At 41.2% G+C, this 22,243-nt stretch overlaps 1 protein-coding gene across 2 annotated transcripts; it reads left to right on the forward strand.

Moving 5' to 3' along the window:
• The first annotated feature begins 4,739 nt into the window (after window positions 1–4,739).
• Window positions 4,740–21,305, forward strand: ism1 (isthmin 1). 2 transcript variants are annotated; one of them, XM_086046107.1, is made up of 7 exons: window positions 4,740–5,080; window positions 5,235–5,482; window positions 13,588–13,812; window positions 14,876–15,128; window positions 18,522–18,665; window positions 19,749–19,838; window positions 20,023–21,305. In XM_086046107.1, exons 2-7 carry the CDS (start codon window positions 5,357–5,359, stop codon window positions 20,538–20,540), a joined length of 1,356 nt encoding a protein of 451 aa, XP_085902233.1. In that variant the 5' UTR covers window positions 4,740–5,080; window positions 5,235–5,356; the 3' UTR covers window positions 20,541–21,305. The 2 variants fall into 2 exon arrangements, with proteins under 2 accessions (XP_085902233.1, XP_085902231.1); XM_086046105.1 differs by having other exon boundaries at window positions 4,740–5,482.
• The last annotated feature ends 938 nt before the right edge of the window (window positions 21,306–22,243 follow it).

Below are 22,243 nucleotides of genomic sequence, written 5' to 3' on the forward strand. Positions count from 1 at the left end.
TATACATATATTTTAGAAGTTGACAAATTATGAAAATATTGTACAAGCTGAAAGTGCCATATGCAGATCGGTTACAAGACGAAACTGTATACGCAAGTTTACAAGATGAAATAAAACTGCATGCATATCCTCCATCATATGAAATGGTATGCTACTTTACAAGATGAAGCAAGATATACATATCCTTTACCAGATGACATTTTACAGTATGCATATCCATGTGAAAAACATGGAAGAAAACAGACATGGGATGAAAAGAAAGCCTACTTCCCCCAAAGGATCAAACTGTTCTATTGGATCACTTTGTTGTGTCAGTGAATATTCACATCTGGCTCCTATATGGGCCTGAAACAATACAAAACAGTCTCTTCACCCTCCACACTGTGACGTTATGCCAATGTTTCATATAGATCTAGAGGAGATGGGGAACGGGGGCTCATATTTCCTCTTCATATCTGTTCTTGCTGTTTTCAGATGTGAACAGCTAAGGTGAGGATGTACAGTTTGCTGGGACGCTTAACAGATTTCTCCTGCAAAAAAAAAAAAATGACTCAGACCATCATCGCACACGTAGGGGTGTTCAAACAATAGTCCCTATTGTGATGATGCAGAAAGACAAACTCTGACATGCACAGACATAGCAGCTGCATTTTTGTACATAGCACAGTGGGGGAAATGCGTATTTGTTTAGGGAGCTCCTAGTAAATCTAAGCAGCTTTTGTCCATATATAGTCACGAAAAGCAACCAAATCACATTGAATCGTGGAAGACACTTCTGTTGAGAACACTCAAAGGACGGTTCCATTAAAATAATGCAAGTGGTACCAAAATGTAAACAATTTTACTCTCAAAACCCACATCATTAGGTACACTAGCACAACCTAATGAGATCCAGCGCACAAGCTGCATAAAAAAAATCTGCCTTTGCATATTACATTATCATAATTCTCTCTTTTGATTAAGACTGTCACAGACGTATTGAGGTACTCCCCACCACCACTGACTGGCGAGCAGCTCGGGGTGTACCCCAAATTTTGCTTAAAGATGGGATAGGCTCCAGCTCAGCCATTACCCTAATGAGCACAAGTTAGATCTAAAATTGATGGAAGGATGGTTGGATAATGTGCACCTTAGACATAAATCCTAAAAGCGTTGCAAACAGTTTTTGATGTTCATTTCATTTTAGGATAAAAAAAAAAAAAATCCCACACATTTTTGGCATCGGTGAGACTTTAAAAGTGGGCCTCTACACAACCAAAAGGCTTGAAATAAATTGTTTTTCTTTGGGGAGCAATTTTGCTAATCAATGATTTCATTTGAGGAGCAACTTTTTAATTTTGATTCGCAATTTTCAGGATAGTCGCGGGGACCTGAAGCAAGGTTTTTACTAAACAATTAACAATTGGTTTTCTTTTTTATGTAATTAACTGTTATTATTTCTTAAATTCACATTGTGTATAGCAGGAAACTGCATTTTCTTTCTTTTTTTTTCTCTCTCTCAATTTCAAACACAAATACAAATTTCAGTTTAAACTTAGCATTTCCGAATGGGTTGTACGGTCTTTAATTCACTGCCAGACATTTTGAGACCCTCTTTTACATTAACATTGGAAAAAAAAATTAAAATATATAAATAAATTCCTGAGATTGAATGGCTGGACTAAAGTAAATTCACCAATGGCAGTGAATGAGTTAAGCAAAGCTAAATTGAGGGGGGAAATATCAGCTCTACTGTCATGTAATTTTGAGAACTTGTATTGTGCGGACCTCAAAAGTCAAAATCAAAACTCAGGACTTTATTGTGAAAACAAACAAAAAACATTACAATATTTTATACTGTAGAGTTAAGCTTATAGGCCACTCCTCTTGGCTGACATATGCCGTAACAGCAGTTCAAGCCATCAAAATATGCTCAACAACAACAACAACAAAATGCCACATTTTCAGCACGATGAGGGTATATGCTTGAGCAGAGCAGATGTAAATACCGATCCAAATGCTTCAATGGGGGTGGATTTTATATAAGAATTTAACACTTCAACACAGAGTTAATTGAAAGGTTCCTGTGCAGTAAACACAATTTTGTTGAGTTAAAGAGAAGCTAACAATAGAGAAGAGTATGACGCTCCTGAAATTGGGAAAATAAGTAAATAAGCCACATTGATGTTAAGGTGCAGGGGTGATTGAAGATAATTCTATGTTTTGCTTTGAATGTTTTAAAGCACTTTGAGTTGCATTTTTATGTATGAAAAGTGCTATATAAATAAAATGTGATTGATTGATTGATTATACTGTAGTCGGCACCTTATGGTGAATGGTGACCTCTGAAACCTCACATTACAGCAAAACGTCAACTCGTCAATCATATCTTGTTTAATTTGTGTGCGTGTGCTGCTGTATAAAGGCCAAATCTTTCAAAAAAAACCAAAAACAATTCTGACCCCACTGTATATTCGACATACAACAGCTTCTACTTGTGACTCCAATAATGTGTGCTGACTCAAAGGTGAGGTGAGTAACGTTTGTGTGTGTAGCCAAACTGGCCTGCAGTCACTTGGAACTGGCCTCAGCTTCAACCCAAGTGGCAAATGGTCTTGAGTGGCATTCAAAACATCTGTGCAGCCAGACGTCTGGTGGCAAGGCCCCAGAGAGCAGCCTGCACCAGCCCTCGTTTGAACTGCACATCCAAATAGACTGCACTTATTGGAATGGCATGTAGCTGCTATTCTAAAGGGGAATCCTCTGCCATGCTTTGATGTCCACCACTGTTGTCCAAAGCAGCCAATGTGTTCCTCTATGCACTCTGTTTTCCATTTGGAGGGAGATCTTTCAATTGTGGCAAGTGATTTTTGAAGTGAAGCAGACAAAGGAGAGATTTACATGGTTGAGACAGCTCTGCTGCGTCTGGCCCAAATAAGATGGCAACACAAGATTGCTGCTGTGCTGTAGGCTTTGAGACAAAGTCAAACGTTTCTTGCTGCTTGCTAAATATTGAAATACGAAACCGCTCGTCATTAACTGATGATTGATGTTGACTTATTGTTCTGAATGGCAGCATCTGCTGCTGGCTGTTGGATGGCAAAATTGGAGTTAAACCGGCCCTGATGCGAGCCAGTTTCAATTGGGGATGGACTGGGCATTCTGGAAACTCCCAAAATTCCTGATGGCCACCATGCTCCTGCTTATTTATGTATGTACAAGTGAATAACTTTGCTGATTTAAATTGTTCAGGCTGAGTCATTGCAACAAATCTAATGTTATGACCTATCAATCTCTATCCATTTACTGTGTAAAATATGTAAACACAAAGACCCACCGACATGATGGCAACCCATACTCTTTATCTATCTATCTATCTATCTATCTATCTATCTATCTATCTATCTATCTATCTATCTATCTATCTATCTATCTATCTATCTATCTATCTATCTATCTATCTATATTTGTACTCTGTAGCTTGGTGCTAAGAAACTAAGCTCAAGTGAATTGAGGCGCTTCATGTTCTGCTTTGCTGCCATCTAGAGGCAGCTATAGGTTTTTATGAACTTTTTAAGGGGAGCCATCAGTTATTTGTGGATTCTTTTTTATATTCACAGCTGGGTTTAGCCACCATCCTCCATTCATAGAAGGGGTCCACTCTATTCTCTTAATATTGTCATTGTAATTTGCAGTGGTGAACAACCGCCTTTTATTTTAAGAGCAATTTATTTTCCAACCATGAATCTTGCAGGAAAGTACGCAGAAGTACACAATTATGGCACATTTGTTTTTACATGTCCCAGACTACAAATCAAGAGCACTAGTAATTAAATATGCAATAAAAAGTGCATATTGTCAGGCTGCACAAGGCTACCCCACAATTATTATGCAGAAAAAAACTGAGGCAACTACAAATGTACAAGAAGAAGAGAAAGAAGAGGACATTCCAAAACTCACCAAAATTCACGTGCACATCCAAAAATATGAAAATAATCACCTTAGTATTTTGGTTTTTTTGGACATTAAGCGTTTTCCTCTTTAAGCAACATTAAGCTATGATGAACACCTATATGGAGAGGAAGACGATAATGTCCATAAAATCCAAAATAATGGCATGATCATTTCGATATTTTCAGAGATTGATGCGTATATAGGTAGATATGTCCAGTTGTCCACATACATTTTAATAAAGACTTTTTTATAGAAAAGAAAACACTTAACGCCAATAAAATACAAAGTCATATATTGAGTGTTTTAATATTTTCAGAGCTTGATGTGGATATATATAGATGTGCACATGAATTTTGGTCACGATTGGGTGTAGTTTTCTAACATTAAGCGACATTAAGCTTTTTCTCTGTAGTGAACATCTATGAGGAGAAAAAGGCTTAATGCCTGTAAAATCCAAAATACGCTGGCAATTGTTTTGATATTTTCAGAGGTTGAAGTGGGCATGAGTAGGGATGTACATGTGAATTTTGATAATGATTGGTTGTAGTTTTCTGACATCAACCAACCTTGAGCTTTTTTACATTCAGTGTTTTGGACTGTCCCTAAAACTGAAGAAAAAAAGAGGCACAAGAAGAAAAGTGACTTATAGGTGACTGATTTCTACTTGAGGGGTTTGAGTTGCGTTTGGCCAAGGGCTCAATAAAGAGTTAACAGGGGGAGGGCGCCTGGTGGTGGGCGGTGTAGGAGGGTGGGTGTATGGTTTAAAAGTCACTCAAGAGCCCTCAAGTCAAACGTGCCATGCGAGTTTGCTCGGAGTCTGAGCCTGCTGCTGGACACCTTGAGGTGCGAGACCCCCTTTCTACTTGGACCCCCACCCTCCTCTTCCTCACCCCGCCACCATTATGGAGGATTTTTTGAAGGGAGCGGAACACACGAGGGAGGACTCAAGAGGTCGAAGACATCTTTAGGACACTTGTTTGGTTCCGATCCAAACGGCTCTCGTTGCGTGGCCAAGCCGTCACATGGCGCACGATGCGGACAAAAGTGGAAACGATTCTTAAGTGGCCTTGAGGACGAACAAGTGTGAATTAAGGAGTTGATGCTGCAGCAGGCGATACGAACTGGATACGAACCAGCAGATGCACACGTGTGTTTCTCTCCAAGCGCAAATAATTTGTTGTTTATTTCGGGACAAGCCCGCCATATCTGCATTAGCACCTTCTCCCTCAAGTAGACTTTGGACTTTGGGGGGACTGCGTCGATCTGTTTCCCCTCACTTTTTGCATTTCTGAATCCCGAAGTGGCTCCGAAGTGGTGTTGCGGCTCCTCGTCCCCGGCGGATCCGGAGATCGGAGCCTCTGCACCGGGCGGAGGCGGAGCCGCGGCGACCTCTGAGGCTCCAAAGGGCGGCCGCGTCAGGAGGATGGTGCGGCTGGCTGCAGAGCTCTTGCTGCTCCTGGGACTTCTCCTCCTCACCTTGCACATCACCGTGCTCCGGAGCAGCCCGCTGCCGCCCGCCAACGTCAGCCTGAGCCTGGATCAGAGCGAGGTGAGTCCGGTGATGGTGGGGGTCTTCACAGATGGGTCTGATCAAATATGAGAGTCTGTTGACACATGCACGGAAGCGAGGGTTTCCCCCGGGGATGGCAGTCAGTCAGTCAGTGAGCACGCAGGGTCAGGGGTCATCCCCTCCAACCCCAAGGCAGACACACCCCCTGTTGTTGTCCTGGGGGGTTAAATGCTTGCCACGGGCACTTCTCTGTCATCATGCACCCATCACATCACATCACGTCACAGCCCTCACTCAATTTGTGTCTTACATCTTGCTGCATATCAAAAAGAAATCCAACTTGAATTGTCTTCTATACACCACAGCATTGGGCTGTGTGCAGCACCGCCCCCCCCCCCCAAAAAAAAAAAGAAATCCTATACCTGTAACACACAATGTTGCATTTGACGTAATGTGTTGTGTTCACATTATTTTTACATGTATTAAATTTATTATAATCACAGTATAAATTCAACTCACTCTTTGCTGTATATTTGTGATGCACATGGTGAACCAAATCACACACAAACATATGCATGGAGAGGGATGTCAGAGTGAAAAGGGCGCACACAGAGGACTGTGCCACTTGAGCTAGGGATGGTGGAGCCGATGTCTTGCTCAGGGGCACCTTGAAGATAGCCAGGTGTGTGTGTGTGTGTGCATTCTTACCATCAGGACTTTAATACAATTGGTGAATGACTTACACACCCCAGATGGACCCTCATCAACACTCTTCTTCGACCCTTTGCACAGCTTTTCATTATACATTATTGTAATTTCCATGTTTGAACCAGGTAGAATAGTACTGTTGTGTTCACAATCGTGTTTATTTTTGTACCTTTTACAACACTTTTGACAATGAAAACACAAAAGTAGTACGTTTTGTGCCAAACAATAAATTGGCATGCATAGCAGAAACAACGCTTAAGTGACTAATAACTGTGGTAAACAGCAGATTTTAATCAGAGATGGCTTTATGTGTTCCTAAAGGTATTTTTGACACTGATTTAAAAGTGTCTTCACCTTTTTTTTTTCAAACACATCAGATTTTTGAGATATTTTCACTTTTTGTTTTTAAGTTTGACCTATGAAAGGTTGGGCAAAATACAGATTTTACCATGCATTGTAATTTATAGCTATGACGTTTCAGAAAAAAAAATCCACCTGTTGTTGAACCTAACCTTTAATTCATAAGAATTAACATGAACTGACTAAATATATATCATATCACTATATTACATGTCACATTTTTGTCATGGTGTTATTATTATGATGTGCTACAGAAAAAAAGAGGGCAGAGTCAGAATCGGTGCATAAAATTCATCTGAAAAGTTTATTTGCATCTCTGATTAAAAACTGTATTAAAATTTGTTGATAAGTGGACATCCAGGGTAACTTCTTGTTTGCCCGGTAGTTTAGAACATAACGACATGACCTCACCAAATTTCACAAGGGGAACATTTGTCAACATGTCACCTCTTAAGAGATGCTCTAATAGTTTAACTGCCAAGTTTAACATCAGTAGAAAGCACTTAGACTCCAATAGAACCCCCAGTCCTAACCCAGAGGTTAATACAGGTCTGGGATCAACAGGCTTTTTAGCAAGTGTTCAGCATCCTCCAGCTGCTTGTTGATATATATTTAGCCTGCAACCAAACAAATATTTTCTTCACGTCCCAATGACGAATGGGTACTTAAAACCTATAGAGTGGTAACCGCCACCACCATCATCATCAAATGCTTACGGTGATTAGCACTGAATAATTTAAAACAATGTTTTCTCGAACTTAAGGATGGTATTGTAACGTTGCTTTCCTGTGAGTACCATCACAGCAAGTCTATGTTCGGCTGGATGTGAATGTGAAGACATGCAAAGCTGAGGAAATATTTCAAGAATGTGTGGAATATTTGACACATGGCCAACTGTTTGATTGGGCAGGCAGGGCGGAGGACCAGGAGGGAGTACCCCCCCCCCCCACCTTGCAAAACACTTGAAAAGTATAGAACATAAACTACCTAACATCCTTTTGAAAATGTATTTTGTTGTTTCTTGACACTGACATCCAAATGTTTAGCTATGTTTGAAAAAAAAAAGAGAATATATGCATCTATTTTTTGTCCGACATACATGCCCACTGTGTGGATATGCTCCAGTGGTCCACCACAGAGGACAATGATGTAATCTTTGAGTGAGGCTTTTCACAACCCAGGAGGTGCATTGTCATTCCAAGGTGTCGGATTGAAAACGCCATTCAGAGAAGCACCAATGACAAAATGTCGCTTCCTGTACCTGTAGCATTACAGTTTAAAATGGAGGCAATATCACACATAAGTACAGTGTTGGGCAAAAGTCATAGGCCAGCATGACATTTTTTTTGTTCGCGCAATTCTATTATGCCCATATAATAGGGCTGGACAACTATGGAAATAATACTAACTAACTAATTAATACTAATTATTTTGATTGAGATTGAAATCACGATTAATACAATTATTATTCATTGACTCCTAAACATATTATTTATTCTATTACTAAAACTCCACTACTCAAAACTATCATCATAGCCCCATTATGTATCCCTGCATGTTGAACATTTTATTCTTGAACTCTCTTTTTGTCAAGTAAAAAATGACCTTGTAAATATAAAGTTAAATTCAAGCCTCTTGCATTTTCATTCTCCTACATCCACACCTTCGATGCCTTGGATCGTTACACTCATTCAAACCATGACTAAGCACCTCCCTGGTCGCTTTATCATATTTATTTTACAGTTGTCCCGATCACAATTTTTTGCTTCAGAATCAGAGTCATTTGTTTTTAAGCATCTGCCAATACCGATTCTCGATCCGATACCTCAGCAGAACATTACGAGGACAGGAAAGAGCGCATCCAAATTGTCTTGATTATCTTAAAATTCACACACACACACATATATATATATATATATATATATATATATATATATATATATATATATATATATATATATATATATATATATATATATATATATATATATATATATATATATATATATATATATATATATATATATATATATATATATATATATATATATATATATACACACACATATATTATATACACACACATATATTATATACACACAATATATACACACACAACCGGAGTTGCCTAACCCTGGATTAACCCCAAATAAAGTTCATCTATTCCATTTAGCTTTTCCTGACATACGTGTAGTCACACCTGACAACACAAACAATGGTCTGTTGAGAGTTTCCACAGAATCCGAAGGAGAGATCACTGTTCAAAGGTGTCAGTCAGGAGAAAAGATGGCCCAACAGCATTACATTACCAAGAACTGGATGTCACTTCAAAATTGATAAAAGATGAGAGGAAAACTGCTCAGAGAGGCTGTCAAGGGGCGTAAGGAACATTGAAGGAGCACCAGAATTTCTGGCAAGAACTGGCTGTTAAGTAGCCATGACAACAATCTCCCTTCTTCTTCCTCCAGTACATTGGGGCTATAGGACTAGGGGGCACGACGGAAGCCTTATCTTACAAAGAAAACAAACCACACACTTAAAATCCCATAAACATTTGGGAAAATGTGTTATGGTTCCTTTGGTTGCTAGAATTCCACAAGCTTTATGCTTGGCGCAAACACAACTGCTGCTCATCACCAAAAGAACACCATACAGCAAAGCATGGTGGTAGTAGCAATATTTTTTTTTTTTTGCGAGAAGTGGGGCCTTAATCAAGGTGTAGGCAATTATGAGCAGTGAACAGTTCCATATACCAGTCTGAGCACAAAACCTTTATGCCCCTGCTAGAAAGAAAATTATAAATATCAGGAAAAGCCTACTAGAACAACTGAACTGTCTTTGGGATTATTCAGAGGGACTTTAAATGGTCGATTTTATGTGCTGACTCCCAGTTAACGTGAGTTTGAATGTTATCGGTTAACAGCTCCACGCCCCTCGCCTACAGCACAGAACTCCAGCAGTGTATCATGAGCCGCATCTTTATTGGATTTAAACGTATTGTATTGTGTTACAATTATATTAAATATTTGAATTCCAGTTTTATTTTGTAGTTGTTTCTCTATTACACATGTAAACAAAGAATGACTCATGTGGTAGGGCAAGATCGTTTTGTTTTCCGCCTACGTGAGTGCAGTGTTGAGAAGCATCTGGCACAGTGTGCAACTGCCTTCATTTCCTGCCAGTCTCCCAGGGGGGGAATGGACCCCTGACTTGTTCCCAATTGAAAATGGAGTCATGCCCCTTTAAGCAGCCGTCACAAAGTGAAAAAAGGGGAAGCGGGAAAAGAACAGGAGCGAGAGTAAGGGGGTGTGCGGGGCGGGTGTCTTGTGTGTGCATGTGTTCATTCATGGCTTTTCAGAGTAGGGGGTGACACCCTGGGGGGCCAAGATGAACTGAGGGACTGTGTGTCACTTTTGATCTCCAAATTAAAGCGCACAGCCTATTGAGGAAGATTGCACGAGACTGATGGCAAGTGGAGCGCAGCCTGACTTTTTCATGTTTTTTTTTGTTTTTTTTAGTCACTTTTAATATGCTTCTGACTCTGGACTATATTAAAGACAAATGAGAAAACAGCATGTTTCCCCCCCTCAATTTCCATTGAGACTCATATGGAAAAGAGAGAGGTGCTCATTTTGACACTATCAGGAAATGATGGAGGTTACACAACTCAGACGTAATTCCTTTCTCCTGACTTATTCGCTCATATTTTCCAACTATGGGTTTTTGGCTATTCATTTACTGAAATACTCAATGCGTATGTAATTTGAGCACAAAACAATGTGTTTGGCACATCATATTGCTGATAGAGACATTTGTATTTGTTGATTAGAGCTACTTTAGTTGTGTTAAGTAGTGTACAACCTTTTAGTTATTTATATAACAGTGTAATACTTTTCATTCCACATATAATAATTAAGAATGATGGCTTCCAGCATGCTATATAATCAAAGACATTCTGTGTCCACCATTTTGGCACAGAAAACTGAAAAGGTTTGAAGCGCACAATTAAGATCAACTTAAACTACAGTGTTCCCTCACTTATCGTGGGCAATATGTTCCAAGGTGGCAATATATATCAGTATAAAACAGGGGCAGAGCCATGGGTGGGCCTGGGTGTGCACAGGCCACATAATTGTGGTTGTCTAAGGAAGTTCTGAACTTCATATTATTCAGTTTGTCATTTTATTTGAATATATGATTTGTCGGGACAGGAGGATTGTGCTCAGTGAGAGAAATATTCAGGCCCACCCATTAGCCACGTTCTGGCTGCGACCCTGGTATAAAATATTCTCATATTCACTACCTTCTTTATCCTTTCAATATCCATCCATCCATTATCTATACCGCTTATCCTCACAAGGATGCTGGAGCCTATCCCAGCAGTCTTTGGGCAGTAGGCGGGGGACACCCTGAATTGGTTGCCAGCCAATCGCAGGGCACACAGAGACAAACATCCGCACTCACAATCACACCTAGGGGCAATTTAGAGTGTCCATTTAACCTACCAAGCATGTTTTTGGAATGTGGGAGGAAACCGGAGTACCCGGAGAAAACCCACGCAGGCACGGGGAGAACATGCAAATTCCACACAGGGAGGCCGGGGGCGGGATCGAACCCACGACCTCTGAACTGTGAGGCGGACATGCTAACCAGTCGACCACCGTGCCTCCCCCTTTTAATATTGAAATCTGAATTAATTATAACACATTCAAATATATTATATATATCTATATAATATATATTCTTTACTGCGTAACGTATAGATATTTAGTCTACGAGACAGATGGATACGAACACTGTCTGACTGGTGGAACTTTAGTTTATACACTAGATGTGCTAGATATTGGTTTTACATCAAGTTTTTACAACTTGTATCAACAACTGGCAGTCTGTCCAAAGAGCCTAGTTAACTGTCTGCAAAATAGTTGACATGAGCTGCGCATAAATCAAATGGTCATGTCATGTCATGTCATCTTCCAAACCGCTTATCCTATATAGGGTCGCGGGGAGTTGCTGGAGCCTATCCCAGCCGTCAATGGGCGAAGGCAGACTACACCCCGAACTGGTCGCCAGCCAGTCGCAGGGCACACATAGACACTGTCACTGAGCGGGAATCGATCCCACGCTGCCCGCACACAACTCAGGCGTGTGTACCACTACACTATCAGCGGACCTAAATCAAATGGTATTATGGTATTTAAAGCTAAACAGTGAAACAACACGACTTGCAATGGGAAGTAGGGGAACACTTGAAAGTCTGACATGAGATCATTTCAATTGGAGTTGGGATTAGATCATCTGTATGCCACGTGGAACACAGCATATGACAACTGAATATTTGTCTGGTTCAGATTACACTGGATAATGAAGGATTTACCCTGTAAACACTCTTGTTGGGTTTCATGATGCAATTGTTATGCATTGTTTTTGATGAAATAACAACAGTTGTGTCTGAAGCATAAAGTCTGCTCATGTTTGAAGAAAATGATCTTTAACAGCAGGATTGAAGTTTTATCCTCAAAAAGTTAGCAAAGATTACTCTCATGATTCTTTCAGATGTTTTGCGAACTTTTATTAACAGTGTCTTATGATTTACAAAAGATTAAAATGATCAGGAAATAAAGTTCATCCTAGTTTAATGTTATGATGATTAAAGCACAATCAAATCCTAAAGGTCTCATTTGGATCTAATTTCAACACATTTGTAATCTAAATGAATGTAAATTTCTTTGAGTATTTACATTGACAAGAGTTTGGCCTCAGAAGTGTGGAAAGACTCGTAACTGGAATGTGTTGAGTTAAATAAGCTCTTGTGGTTTTATCGTCACAAAAAGGTCTATTGCTTGGACATAAAGTAAACGATGCACATATAGCACTACAGAGGTAAGTTATGAGACAAAGGCATTTTAACCACAAAAGGTCAGTCATTACCTCTACTATTTTTGGCATCAGGCGCATTCACTTATGACATTTTGTCCTCCTCCTGTCCATTGGATGTTAACTGCACTTTCTATAAAACAACAACAACAATATAATTGAATACACAATGCTATGAAATATTTTTATTTGCCTCTCTATGTAAATTAAACTAGGATGAATGGACTTGAACGTTTCTTTTTTGCCTTCGCTACAGAATTAAAGTGACATGTACATTCAAAAATCTTCGATCCATGTTGTGCAGTACTCCCACTGGCTCAGAGTGCACCTTGGTTTGACACAACCAGCTCCACTGGAGGCTATTATGGTGACCACAATGCAGGCGAGCTGACACTTTGTCTGTGACTGGCAACCGCAACCGTACAGCACTGCTGCCATGTTCTCAGGCCTCAAACCCAACCACACAAACGGTGGGGTGCAAGAAATGGAGCATGAACAAAGATAACACGACACATAATGAGTGGTGATTTCTTGGCGATACTTTGTACCACACCGCCCTATCGAAGACTGCTGACTTTGTAGGACTGTGTGGTCAGTTAAGAAGTCACTGTTGAGGAGATGCGTCCACTTGTCGTCCTTTTGCGTTGATTTCACAAACCCACCACCACACCCCTGACAGAGGAACCAAATGCTCCTTTGGCTCCAAGAAACCTAAAGTCATAATTTTGCAATGTTTGCTTTGGGTTGTCTTTGCAGACACAGCAATGGAAAACCAACACTTTCACACAAGTTGGTCTTTCAGACAGCATCAGAGCATGCTATATACGGGTGCACTGCATATTACTATGTTAAAATATCAACATTCTCTGTGGGTTAAAACAGGACAAGGATGGAGTCCAACAGACACTGAAAGCAGTTGTTAGACAGATGATTTAGGCAGATTATGTTTTGACTAAAGCAGACTACAGTTTCTGGCTCTGCTATTTGGAGCTCACACAGTTGAGAGATTTATGGTGGACGTAATGTCCGCATGAATGTCTTGTCAACATGGGAGATCATGCTAATATTGTTGGATGTGCAGATGCCAAGTCACATACGCCGAGGTTGTTTTCCTCATTCACACCTGACATTTAGAGGACAGTAAAACTGTCTTGTACCAGGGCTTCACAAACTAACAATAAAATATTTTCCTTTGGCAGAACATCATCCATGCAAAAAGCAGCTCATTGGGCCAACTGACTCCCGAAGGCTCCTGGCGGTCTGGTGCAGAGCATCGCTTTACCCATCGGTCCTCCACCCTGCCGTGGGCGCAAGGCGCTGGCAGTAACGTCCACAAAGATGGCCCTGGAGCTTTCATCCTGGATCTGCAGAATTTCCCTGACCTCTCCAAACCTGATATCAATGGGCAGAATCCCAACATACAGGTGATCATGTGTGACTGTGCACCTGCCCCGCTGCTTTCATGCTTTCACTGACTTGTAAGACATGGCTACTCAAGCAATCAGGACAGGAAGAGCAAGCAGGAAGATGGAGAATAGTTTGGTGCACACCACTAACCCCGCTTTCTTCCGTGCCCTCCTCCGCCTCCCCCTTTATCCCACTTCCTGGGATGTGGTGAATCTTAGGGTAGACTTTGAGGTCTCATGTCCATCATAATGACAACTGAAAGGCAGACATAGCCAGCAATACCCCACTGCTCAGCCTCTTGCAGGAATACAGCTGGCGGCTTATGTAAATTTGTGGCGAGCCCTCATCCATAAGTTCGTCTGGGTGCAGATGGCCGGCTAACCACCGCTATGTTCAAATTATTCCCCTGTTTTAATCTAGCAAGGGGGTCCCTTCATTTTCCTGCGAGCATCGCCGCTAAGTCCGAGGATGAACAAAGTGTATTAACATCTCAAGATGTGGGAAGAGAGAGGAGCCACCAATTGAGCAAGGGCGTGAGGCTGTGGGAGAAGAGGGGGAGGAGGCGGGGGTCTTTGATCCTGGGATTCATCTGGCTTTCATGGTCTGGAGGAGGCTGAGGAGCCCTTTGAACTTTGTGTTTAGGTGGAGCGAGCTAGTGAGGTGGGAGGGTGGCTGAGGGGAAGGGGTGCTGGTCCCAGCTCATCTGGGAGGCACATGTGTTTGTACAGAAGGGGGGAGGGAGGGTTGGGGGTGGGGGACATGGCTATCAGGAGGTGTCACCTCTTTGCACCCAGTTGACCCGTTTGGTCAAGGAGAAGAAACTTTAATAAGATTCGCCTCAGGAGAAATTATTAAATTTCCACCTTGAATGACATGCTACAATCTCATTGGATAGATCAGGGAGTGGTATAGCGAGATGTTCATGCTCCATCTAACGGCTCCTCTGTTTTTGATCCAGCAAATGTCCGAACACAAGGCCAAATTCTTACACATTGAGCCTCTGCCACCCCTAATAAAAAAATAAATAAATAAAAAACTGTCAACATGACTCTGAAGCTGCCTTTCTTCTTTTTATGGAAGGTGACAATTGAAGTTGTGGATGGATTGGAGGCACATGAGCCAGAAAAAGTCCACCGCAAGGAGAATAAACCCAACTGGGCTTCTCCTAACTGGAGAAACTGGTGGCCTCGCACTTCCTCCACCACTCATCAAGGGCAGGAGCACGATCGCCCCTTCGGAAGCGACAGTGAGGACAGCAACTTCCTGAGGCCGCCGGTAGACTGGGACCGGAGAGGAGGCACAGGGGACAGAGGCAAATCCCAAACGGAATATGGTGAGTAGCACTGCAGCGGGTCTGAAAAATAGTGTTGTTTTCGTCAACGACGAAAGTATTTAATTAATGCCCCTTTTTTTTCATGACAATAACAAGACGATGACGAGCTAAACGAGGCTCTTTGATGACGAAAACATGACGTGGCGTACATGAATTTTCGGTGATGAGACGAGACAGGACGAAATTGTTAGCGTGTGGTCCGTCAGACGTTCAAAATTTATGACATCCCTTCCTATTGTACACGTAATCTGTCTTTCAAAAAAATGCAATGCTGGTTTGGGCACGTCCACCGCCGGGACAGCATGCAGGGCGCACGCGTCGCACACACCGTCGCACACACCGTCGCACACACCCGCACAACAAAACACGAACGGGTCTGCGGTCATTCGTCTCGGCTCATGTACACTGACACGCTTTCCTTTGGCGGACCATGGCGACAGTGACAGCAAATGGGCTTGGTGGTCGGAAACGTAGAAAAGATATGGACATACTTTCTGTACAACCCAGGAGAAAGAACAACACGATGCATTGTAGACAGCGGCAACGGTGTATGGGGCCACAAACTAAGTGGAAAGAATGACAAATCTCAAGCGACATCTGAGGCCTCACTATGCTGATATTTTGTGACAAATCGTCCTGTTAACACATACTGGATACATCTACTTGCACTCTGTTATTCGACAATCGGCTTGTGATCAATTTCATTGTGCTTAAAGCTTAAAAACTTGTGGCGCAAATGGGCCGAGTTAAGGCATAAGTTATTTTGGTTGAGCTAACGTCAAGGCTAGCGCCCATTCATTCGCTTGTTGTGTGTAAAGTCAAATATTAAAAGTAGATTAAGGCAGTGGTCCCCAGCCATTTTTCTACCACGGACCGGTTTGTGCGCGTTAGCGTGCGTGTGTGGGTGGTGCGTGTGTGTGTGTGTACAATAATAAACGCGAAACCACAGTTTTTTTTATTTCACCAATATTGAATGACTTTTTAGCCTTAGCAATGCGGTTAGCTGCCAAAGTACTTACATTTTTTGACAAATCAGTTAAAAAATGTTTGCCTTTATGTACGGAATGTATGTATGAAATATTGTATGCCTATTTTCAACTAAAACAAGCTAAAACCTTTTTGAATTTTCGTCGACTAAATTTACGAAAACTAGATTAAAACTTTTTGGGGGAGTTTCCGTCGACTAAAACTAAAACCTTTTTGAGTTTTCATTGACTAAAACTAGACTCAAACTATCACTAATAATAATGACTAAATGTGACGAAAACTAATAAGCATTTTTATCCAAAAGACTAAGACTAAATCTAAAATGCCTGCCAAAAACAACACTGCTGAAAAAGAATATTTACAGTAGAATTCATGGTCTAGCATGTCCACATTTGGCCACGGTTTCACGAAAGATCTATAATTTACAGATTTGCTGATTCAGGCTGTCACCATCACAAGTGCTGCTATCCCCAGACAGGCTTTTGGCAGCTCTTGCTTGAAACCTTTTAACACACTTTTATGAGACAGATTCCTCTACGGTGTCGAGCTCGCAAGGTGACACAATTTAAATGCTTCTTAACATCAAAGTTGAGCAGCAGGAATGGTTGCCAAAAGCACTGTTGGGCCGCCACACCACTCTCACAACACTCTCCAAGAGTAACCCCGCACATAAATCAGCTGTGGAAGAATTTACACTCACTGTCGTACAGTATGCGTGCAGTCCGAGTTGTAGCATGCCCAAACCAATGCGGTGGAACAGGAATGTGGCTGCTGTGGAAAATGTCCACTTTATCCACTCTCGCTTTTACTTAAGCGGTTAGGCGTGTGACTTTATAGTGTTTCCCTGTCAAACCCATGTCCATGTCTAATGTTTCTAGCTTATCACTGTGGTCAACTCTCATTAATCCTTTACTTTGTGCTACACTAATGGGCAGGGATCTGTCCAATTTTCAGATCTCTCTGAGATTTAAACTTGGAAATAAGAATTGTGAAGTCAGTGAGGATCAATATCTGCAAATTGAAGTCCTACAACCTTTTGACCAATAAGGCACGGCTCCAGGATTTTTTTCTCACCTGAGGCTATAGGGGGACTTGACTAATACATATGGGGCTGAGAAAATAATTTATATTTCAGAATGCCAAATAAAATGCTTGAGGGACTTAACTGGAGTTACACTGATTTTTTTACAGGGTTATAGCACCCCCTCACCCCAGTGCAGCGGCATCCCTGAGACTAATGGAGCTAGATATACCGATTTGGAAAAACAACCCCGGGAAATGATACGAATATCAAAGATGATATCTTGGTACTGATGAGTTAATCTCTTTTGTGAAACTCATCACATTATCTTTCTAGCAGTCTGTGTTGTATATAATCAGTATATGGAATCCATTATGCGCCCAATGTTTTTGGACCTAATGCGCACTTTACATACAGTACATACAACAAACGGCTAGCTTTAATCATTTTTGATGTGAAGGACAATAATTAATCATGCCTATTAATAATGTCTAATATGAAAATTGATTATGCACATAGGCCAGAAATACACAAATGCAAAAAGATGCTTTGAATGTTAAAAGTGAAACTGGGATGGTCATGTCCAGTGCATCTTGCTTGAGGGCCACTCAACAGCACTTTGGAACAAGCCGACATCCCACAAGCAACAAGTTGCTGGTACTAAATTGAGTAGTTATTACATTAGCATTCAAATGTGGTCTTGGATCTCACTTGCTCTTTGCTTCTAATATCCCATAGAAGGGGTAAAGAATGAGCATTGGGTGTCTATTTGTTCATAATGAGCGGCAGATGGCAAGGGGTGGGGGGTGAAGTCCATAAGAGGGTTTGGACTTTGGCCAGAAATACTTCCATCCCAACATGCCCACATTAATTCTCCTCATTGATGGAGCGCTGCTTTCCAGACAAGCATGTGAGTGAGATCTGTGTTTGCATGCGGTTGTGCAGATGGGCTCCGGCAGTCGAAGAGCCCAGTGTAACTGTTTCCATGGATGCCCATTACAGCCATGTGCTCAACAATAATTGGACTTAAAGAGGATTTCTTGCCAATTCGCTTCCCATTTTCAATCGGATGAATCACGGATAGAGCAACTAAATGCTGTCCAGGATGTGCCTCTACTTGGAAGCGCAGCGCTAAATGTCTTGAATCATTGGTGGAATATGCAAAATTCATGTCTGTTACTCCACTCACTGACTGAACACACACAACCCCCCCCCCCCCCCCCACACACACACACAGACACTGTTCATTGCCTTGGCATTATTTGTTTAACAATCATTCATTAGTTGGTACAATCATCACCGAAAATCTTATCTGGTAAGATGATAAAGCAAAAGTTCAGCATGTGGCCTACATCAGCCTTCTCATCATTTTCTCTCTAATTCAGACTACATGGATGGAGAGGGGGACTGGAGTAACTGGTCAGTGTGCAGTGTTACCTGTGGAAATGGCAACCAGAAGAGAACCAGGTCTTGTGGTTACGCCTGTACTGCCACTGAGTCCAGAACGTGTGATATGCCAAACTGTCCAGGTAAATACTTGATGTTGGCATCATCGGACTGACATCATAAATTTACACTCGCAGTCCACTTCATTAGGGGAAGTTGTACGATCGAACAAAAACAAATACAAGAGCTATAGTAAATAAAAATAAAACATCTGCCTTTACAATATTATGATTAACTGAGTTGAACTATATTATTGTGGTTGTAGTTTGGAGTGGTGAACAATTAGACTACAACATAACAAGAACTGTTTTTTTTATAGTTTGGTTACTCCTTTTACCAACAAGAGGGGCAGAATATTATTGACACCTCCCGGTTTGGGGTACTACAGTTCCATGCCCCTGCAAACTACAACCATAATAATAAAAACTAGGGATGTTCGATAACACTTTTTTTAGACCATCAGACGAGTATCACTCTTTGAGAATTGAGTATTCGTTCTTTCAGTACTCAGTACATCTAGTACTTTAAAACAGTGACAACAAATTGTGAACAAAGACCTTTCTTTCGCCGATGTGTCAAACTACCGCCAACTACTGTTGAGGAGGACTTACTCGATGTTAGACTTTTTTTTTTTTGTCTAAAGTATCAGTGGCTGATATCGGCAGCCTCCAAGAGTACCCGATACCTTAAGATAAGACCGATATCGGTACTCACGCAACCCTGATAAAAAGACAAAACAGGATGCACTCAGTGGACTTCAAGGCCCATCAACCCGAATTTAGCGCAAAATAATACACTTGAATACAAATCTACCTGACTTTGCTTCTTCCTTTTTGATTCGTGTCAATTCCTACGGCATTTCATTTAGGCAGCTATTTGTGCTTGCCCCTGCTCCTTTTTGCAAAGTAGTCAAGTCTATTGTAGATCCAGTTTCAGATGATTCATTAGATAATGTAAGACTCATACACTTAGGACCGAAAACACATATGTTGACATACATGACAAAATGTTATGGATTCTTCCTCAGCCTAATCCCAATAGCCAACAAAAACTAGTCAAATCACAACTAATCTCCCAAAACCGAGAACTGTACATTTTGGGGGCCGTATTCTTATTTAGCTCTTATATTGGCAGAATAATAATAATGTGTTCCACTCTTTACTCAGGTATCGAAGATGCCTTCAAGACAGCAGCGACTGAAGTGAGCCTGCTTGCAGGAACAGATGATTTCAATGCCACTGAGCTCTTTGGTGTCGGTATGTTTGCCGCTACTCTTTTAGTACTCCACACCATCCCTCATATAAATGTTCCCACTCTGTCAAAAGCACTTCATCAATCCACTGTTGCGGTCTCGCACTGTAACATTATCTGTACTTATCGTTTTTATCTTCCAATACTGGAACAAGATTTAGCATTTTAAAGTGTCTCCATATTTTCTAGACACCGACAGCTGTGAGCGATGGATGAATTGCAAGAGCGACTTCTTAAAGAAATACATGACTAAGGTGGCCAACGACCTTCCCAGCTGCCCTTGTTCATACCCAACCGAGGTGGCGTACAGCACTGCCAATGTGCACGACGCTCCTTCACGCAGAAATTTCCGCTGGAAAGATGCCAGCGGGCCAAAAGAGAAACTGGAGATCTATAAGCCCACGGCCCGCTACTGCATTCGCTCCATGCTGACACTGGAGTCCACCACACTGGCCGCACAGCACTGTTGCTACGACGACAGCATGAAGCTCATCACACGAGGCAAAGGCGCCGGAACACCCAATCTTATCAGTACCGAGTTCTCGGCTGACCTCCACTACAAAGTGGACATCTTGCCCTGGATCATATGCAAAGGAGACTGGAGTCGCTATAACCAGGCCAGACCACCAAACAATGGACAAAAGTGTCGCGACAACCCTCAGGATGAGGATTACTACAAGCAGTTTGAAGAAGCAAGGGAATTCTAGCCTTAAATTTAGACAGAACTACAAAATGGTGATGGAAACATTTTGGATTGTTTTCACACATTGAGGCTCCAAGGCATAAGACTTACTGGTCCTCCGAAGCTAGAAGACCTACAAGACAGAGAGAAATTTCAGTTGACACCAGTTACTTTTTTTGTCAGGCACTGAAGGATGTGCCATCTTAACATCTTTTTAAAATATACCGCTGAAAAAGCTAGGATTGTTTCGGTCTCAATTCCGTTCTCCAATAAAGGGAGTTTCTATTCTTAAAGGGCAAAATAATAGTATCTTAGATGTGTAAACTGTTTGAAGGTTTGTGTCTAAATATCTGTGATTGTAGAATAAATGGAATCCTTCAGGACTACATTGACTGAACGGGAGGATGCTGTAAAAGATTTGTACCATTTTGTCACTGGCAACATCCAGGTTCTCATCTCATGTAAGCTTGTGAATATGTTTATTAAGTATGCACATTGCAGCTATAATTTGTGACGGTGCCCGCTGCCTCTCTGAGGAAGACCTCCATTGTAAAAAGTATGCATTGTCTCTGTAAAGTATTTATTTTAGAAGTCTATTGCTGAATTGGTCATCGGTGACTTGTCACCAGTTCACAAATGGCTGAATGCTAATTTGAGACTCCTCTCTCACTTTTTCAAGGTTCTGTCTTGAATTCTGAAATAAACCATAGGGGTCAAGAATGTGTGTGAATGCAATTTATGATTAAATAATTTCCAGATTATAAATCTATAAATAAAACTTCAAAATATCGATGTCCTTTTTTGTCACTGGGCCTGCAGTCACTGGTCTTGAAAAAGTATTCATCCTCCTTGACCTTTTTCAAATTTTGCCACCTTACAGAATGGATGGGTGGACAACCACAAATTTGAGTGTTTGTATTGAGATTTATCTGAACGAAATAATCAAAAGACAACTTTGGTCTCATTTGACCAAAGCACCTTCTTCCACATTTGCAGTGCATGGCAAATGGGACTTCATATACCTTTATTTCAACAATGTCTTCTTGCCACTCTTCCATAAAAGCCAGATTTGTAAAGTGCAGGACTTATAGTTTTCCGTGGACAGATTCTGCCACCTGAGCTGTGGATTTCTGTATCAACTCCAGAGTGACCCCGGGCCTCTTGGCTGCTTTTCCTCATTCGCTTGTCTTGGTAAGTTTGCAGTTGGGCCATACTTTTCCATTGAACGTTGAACGGATTGAACGTTGCTCCTTGTTCAAAGCTTGGTGTATTTGTTTCATAATCTAAACCTGCTTTAAACTTCTCCAACCAAATTCTCCCTGATCTGTCCGGTGAGTTCCTTGATCTTCATGATGCTTTTGTTCACTAGTGTTCTCTAATAAACCGCTGAGGCCTTCAGAGAACAAGTGTATTTATACTGAGAGTAAATTACACACAAGTGGACTTCACCTATATTTACAAATTAGGTGACTTCTGAAGGCAATTGATTGCACTGGATTGTTTTTAGGGGTATCAAAGTAACCCTAACAGCCACATAAAATCTCAACAAAATACACCCAAGTTTGTGTTGTAAGGTCACAACATGTAAAAAAAAAAGTTCAAAGGGTATAAATACTTCTTCTAAACACTGTAACTGACTGAGAAACCGGTTGAACAGACAATCCAATTTTCTTTCTTCTGCCAGAAATTAATACAAGCTTTCATTTGGGCAAAAAAGATCTTATCTCA

Source organism: Filicampus tigris, chromosome 11 (assembly GCF_054856515.1).
Source record: "Filicampus tigris isolate MCC_2025a chromosome 11, RoL_Ftig_1.0, whole genome shotgun sequence".
NCBI lineage: Eukaryota > Metazoa > Chordata > Actinopteri > Syngnathiformes > Syngnathidae > Filicampus > Filicampus tigris.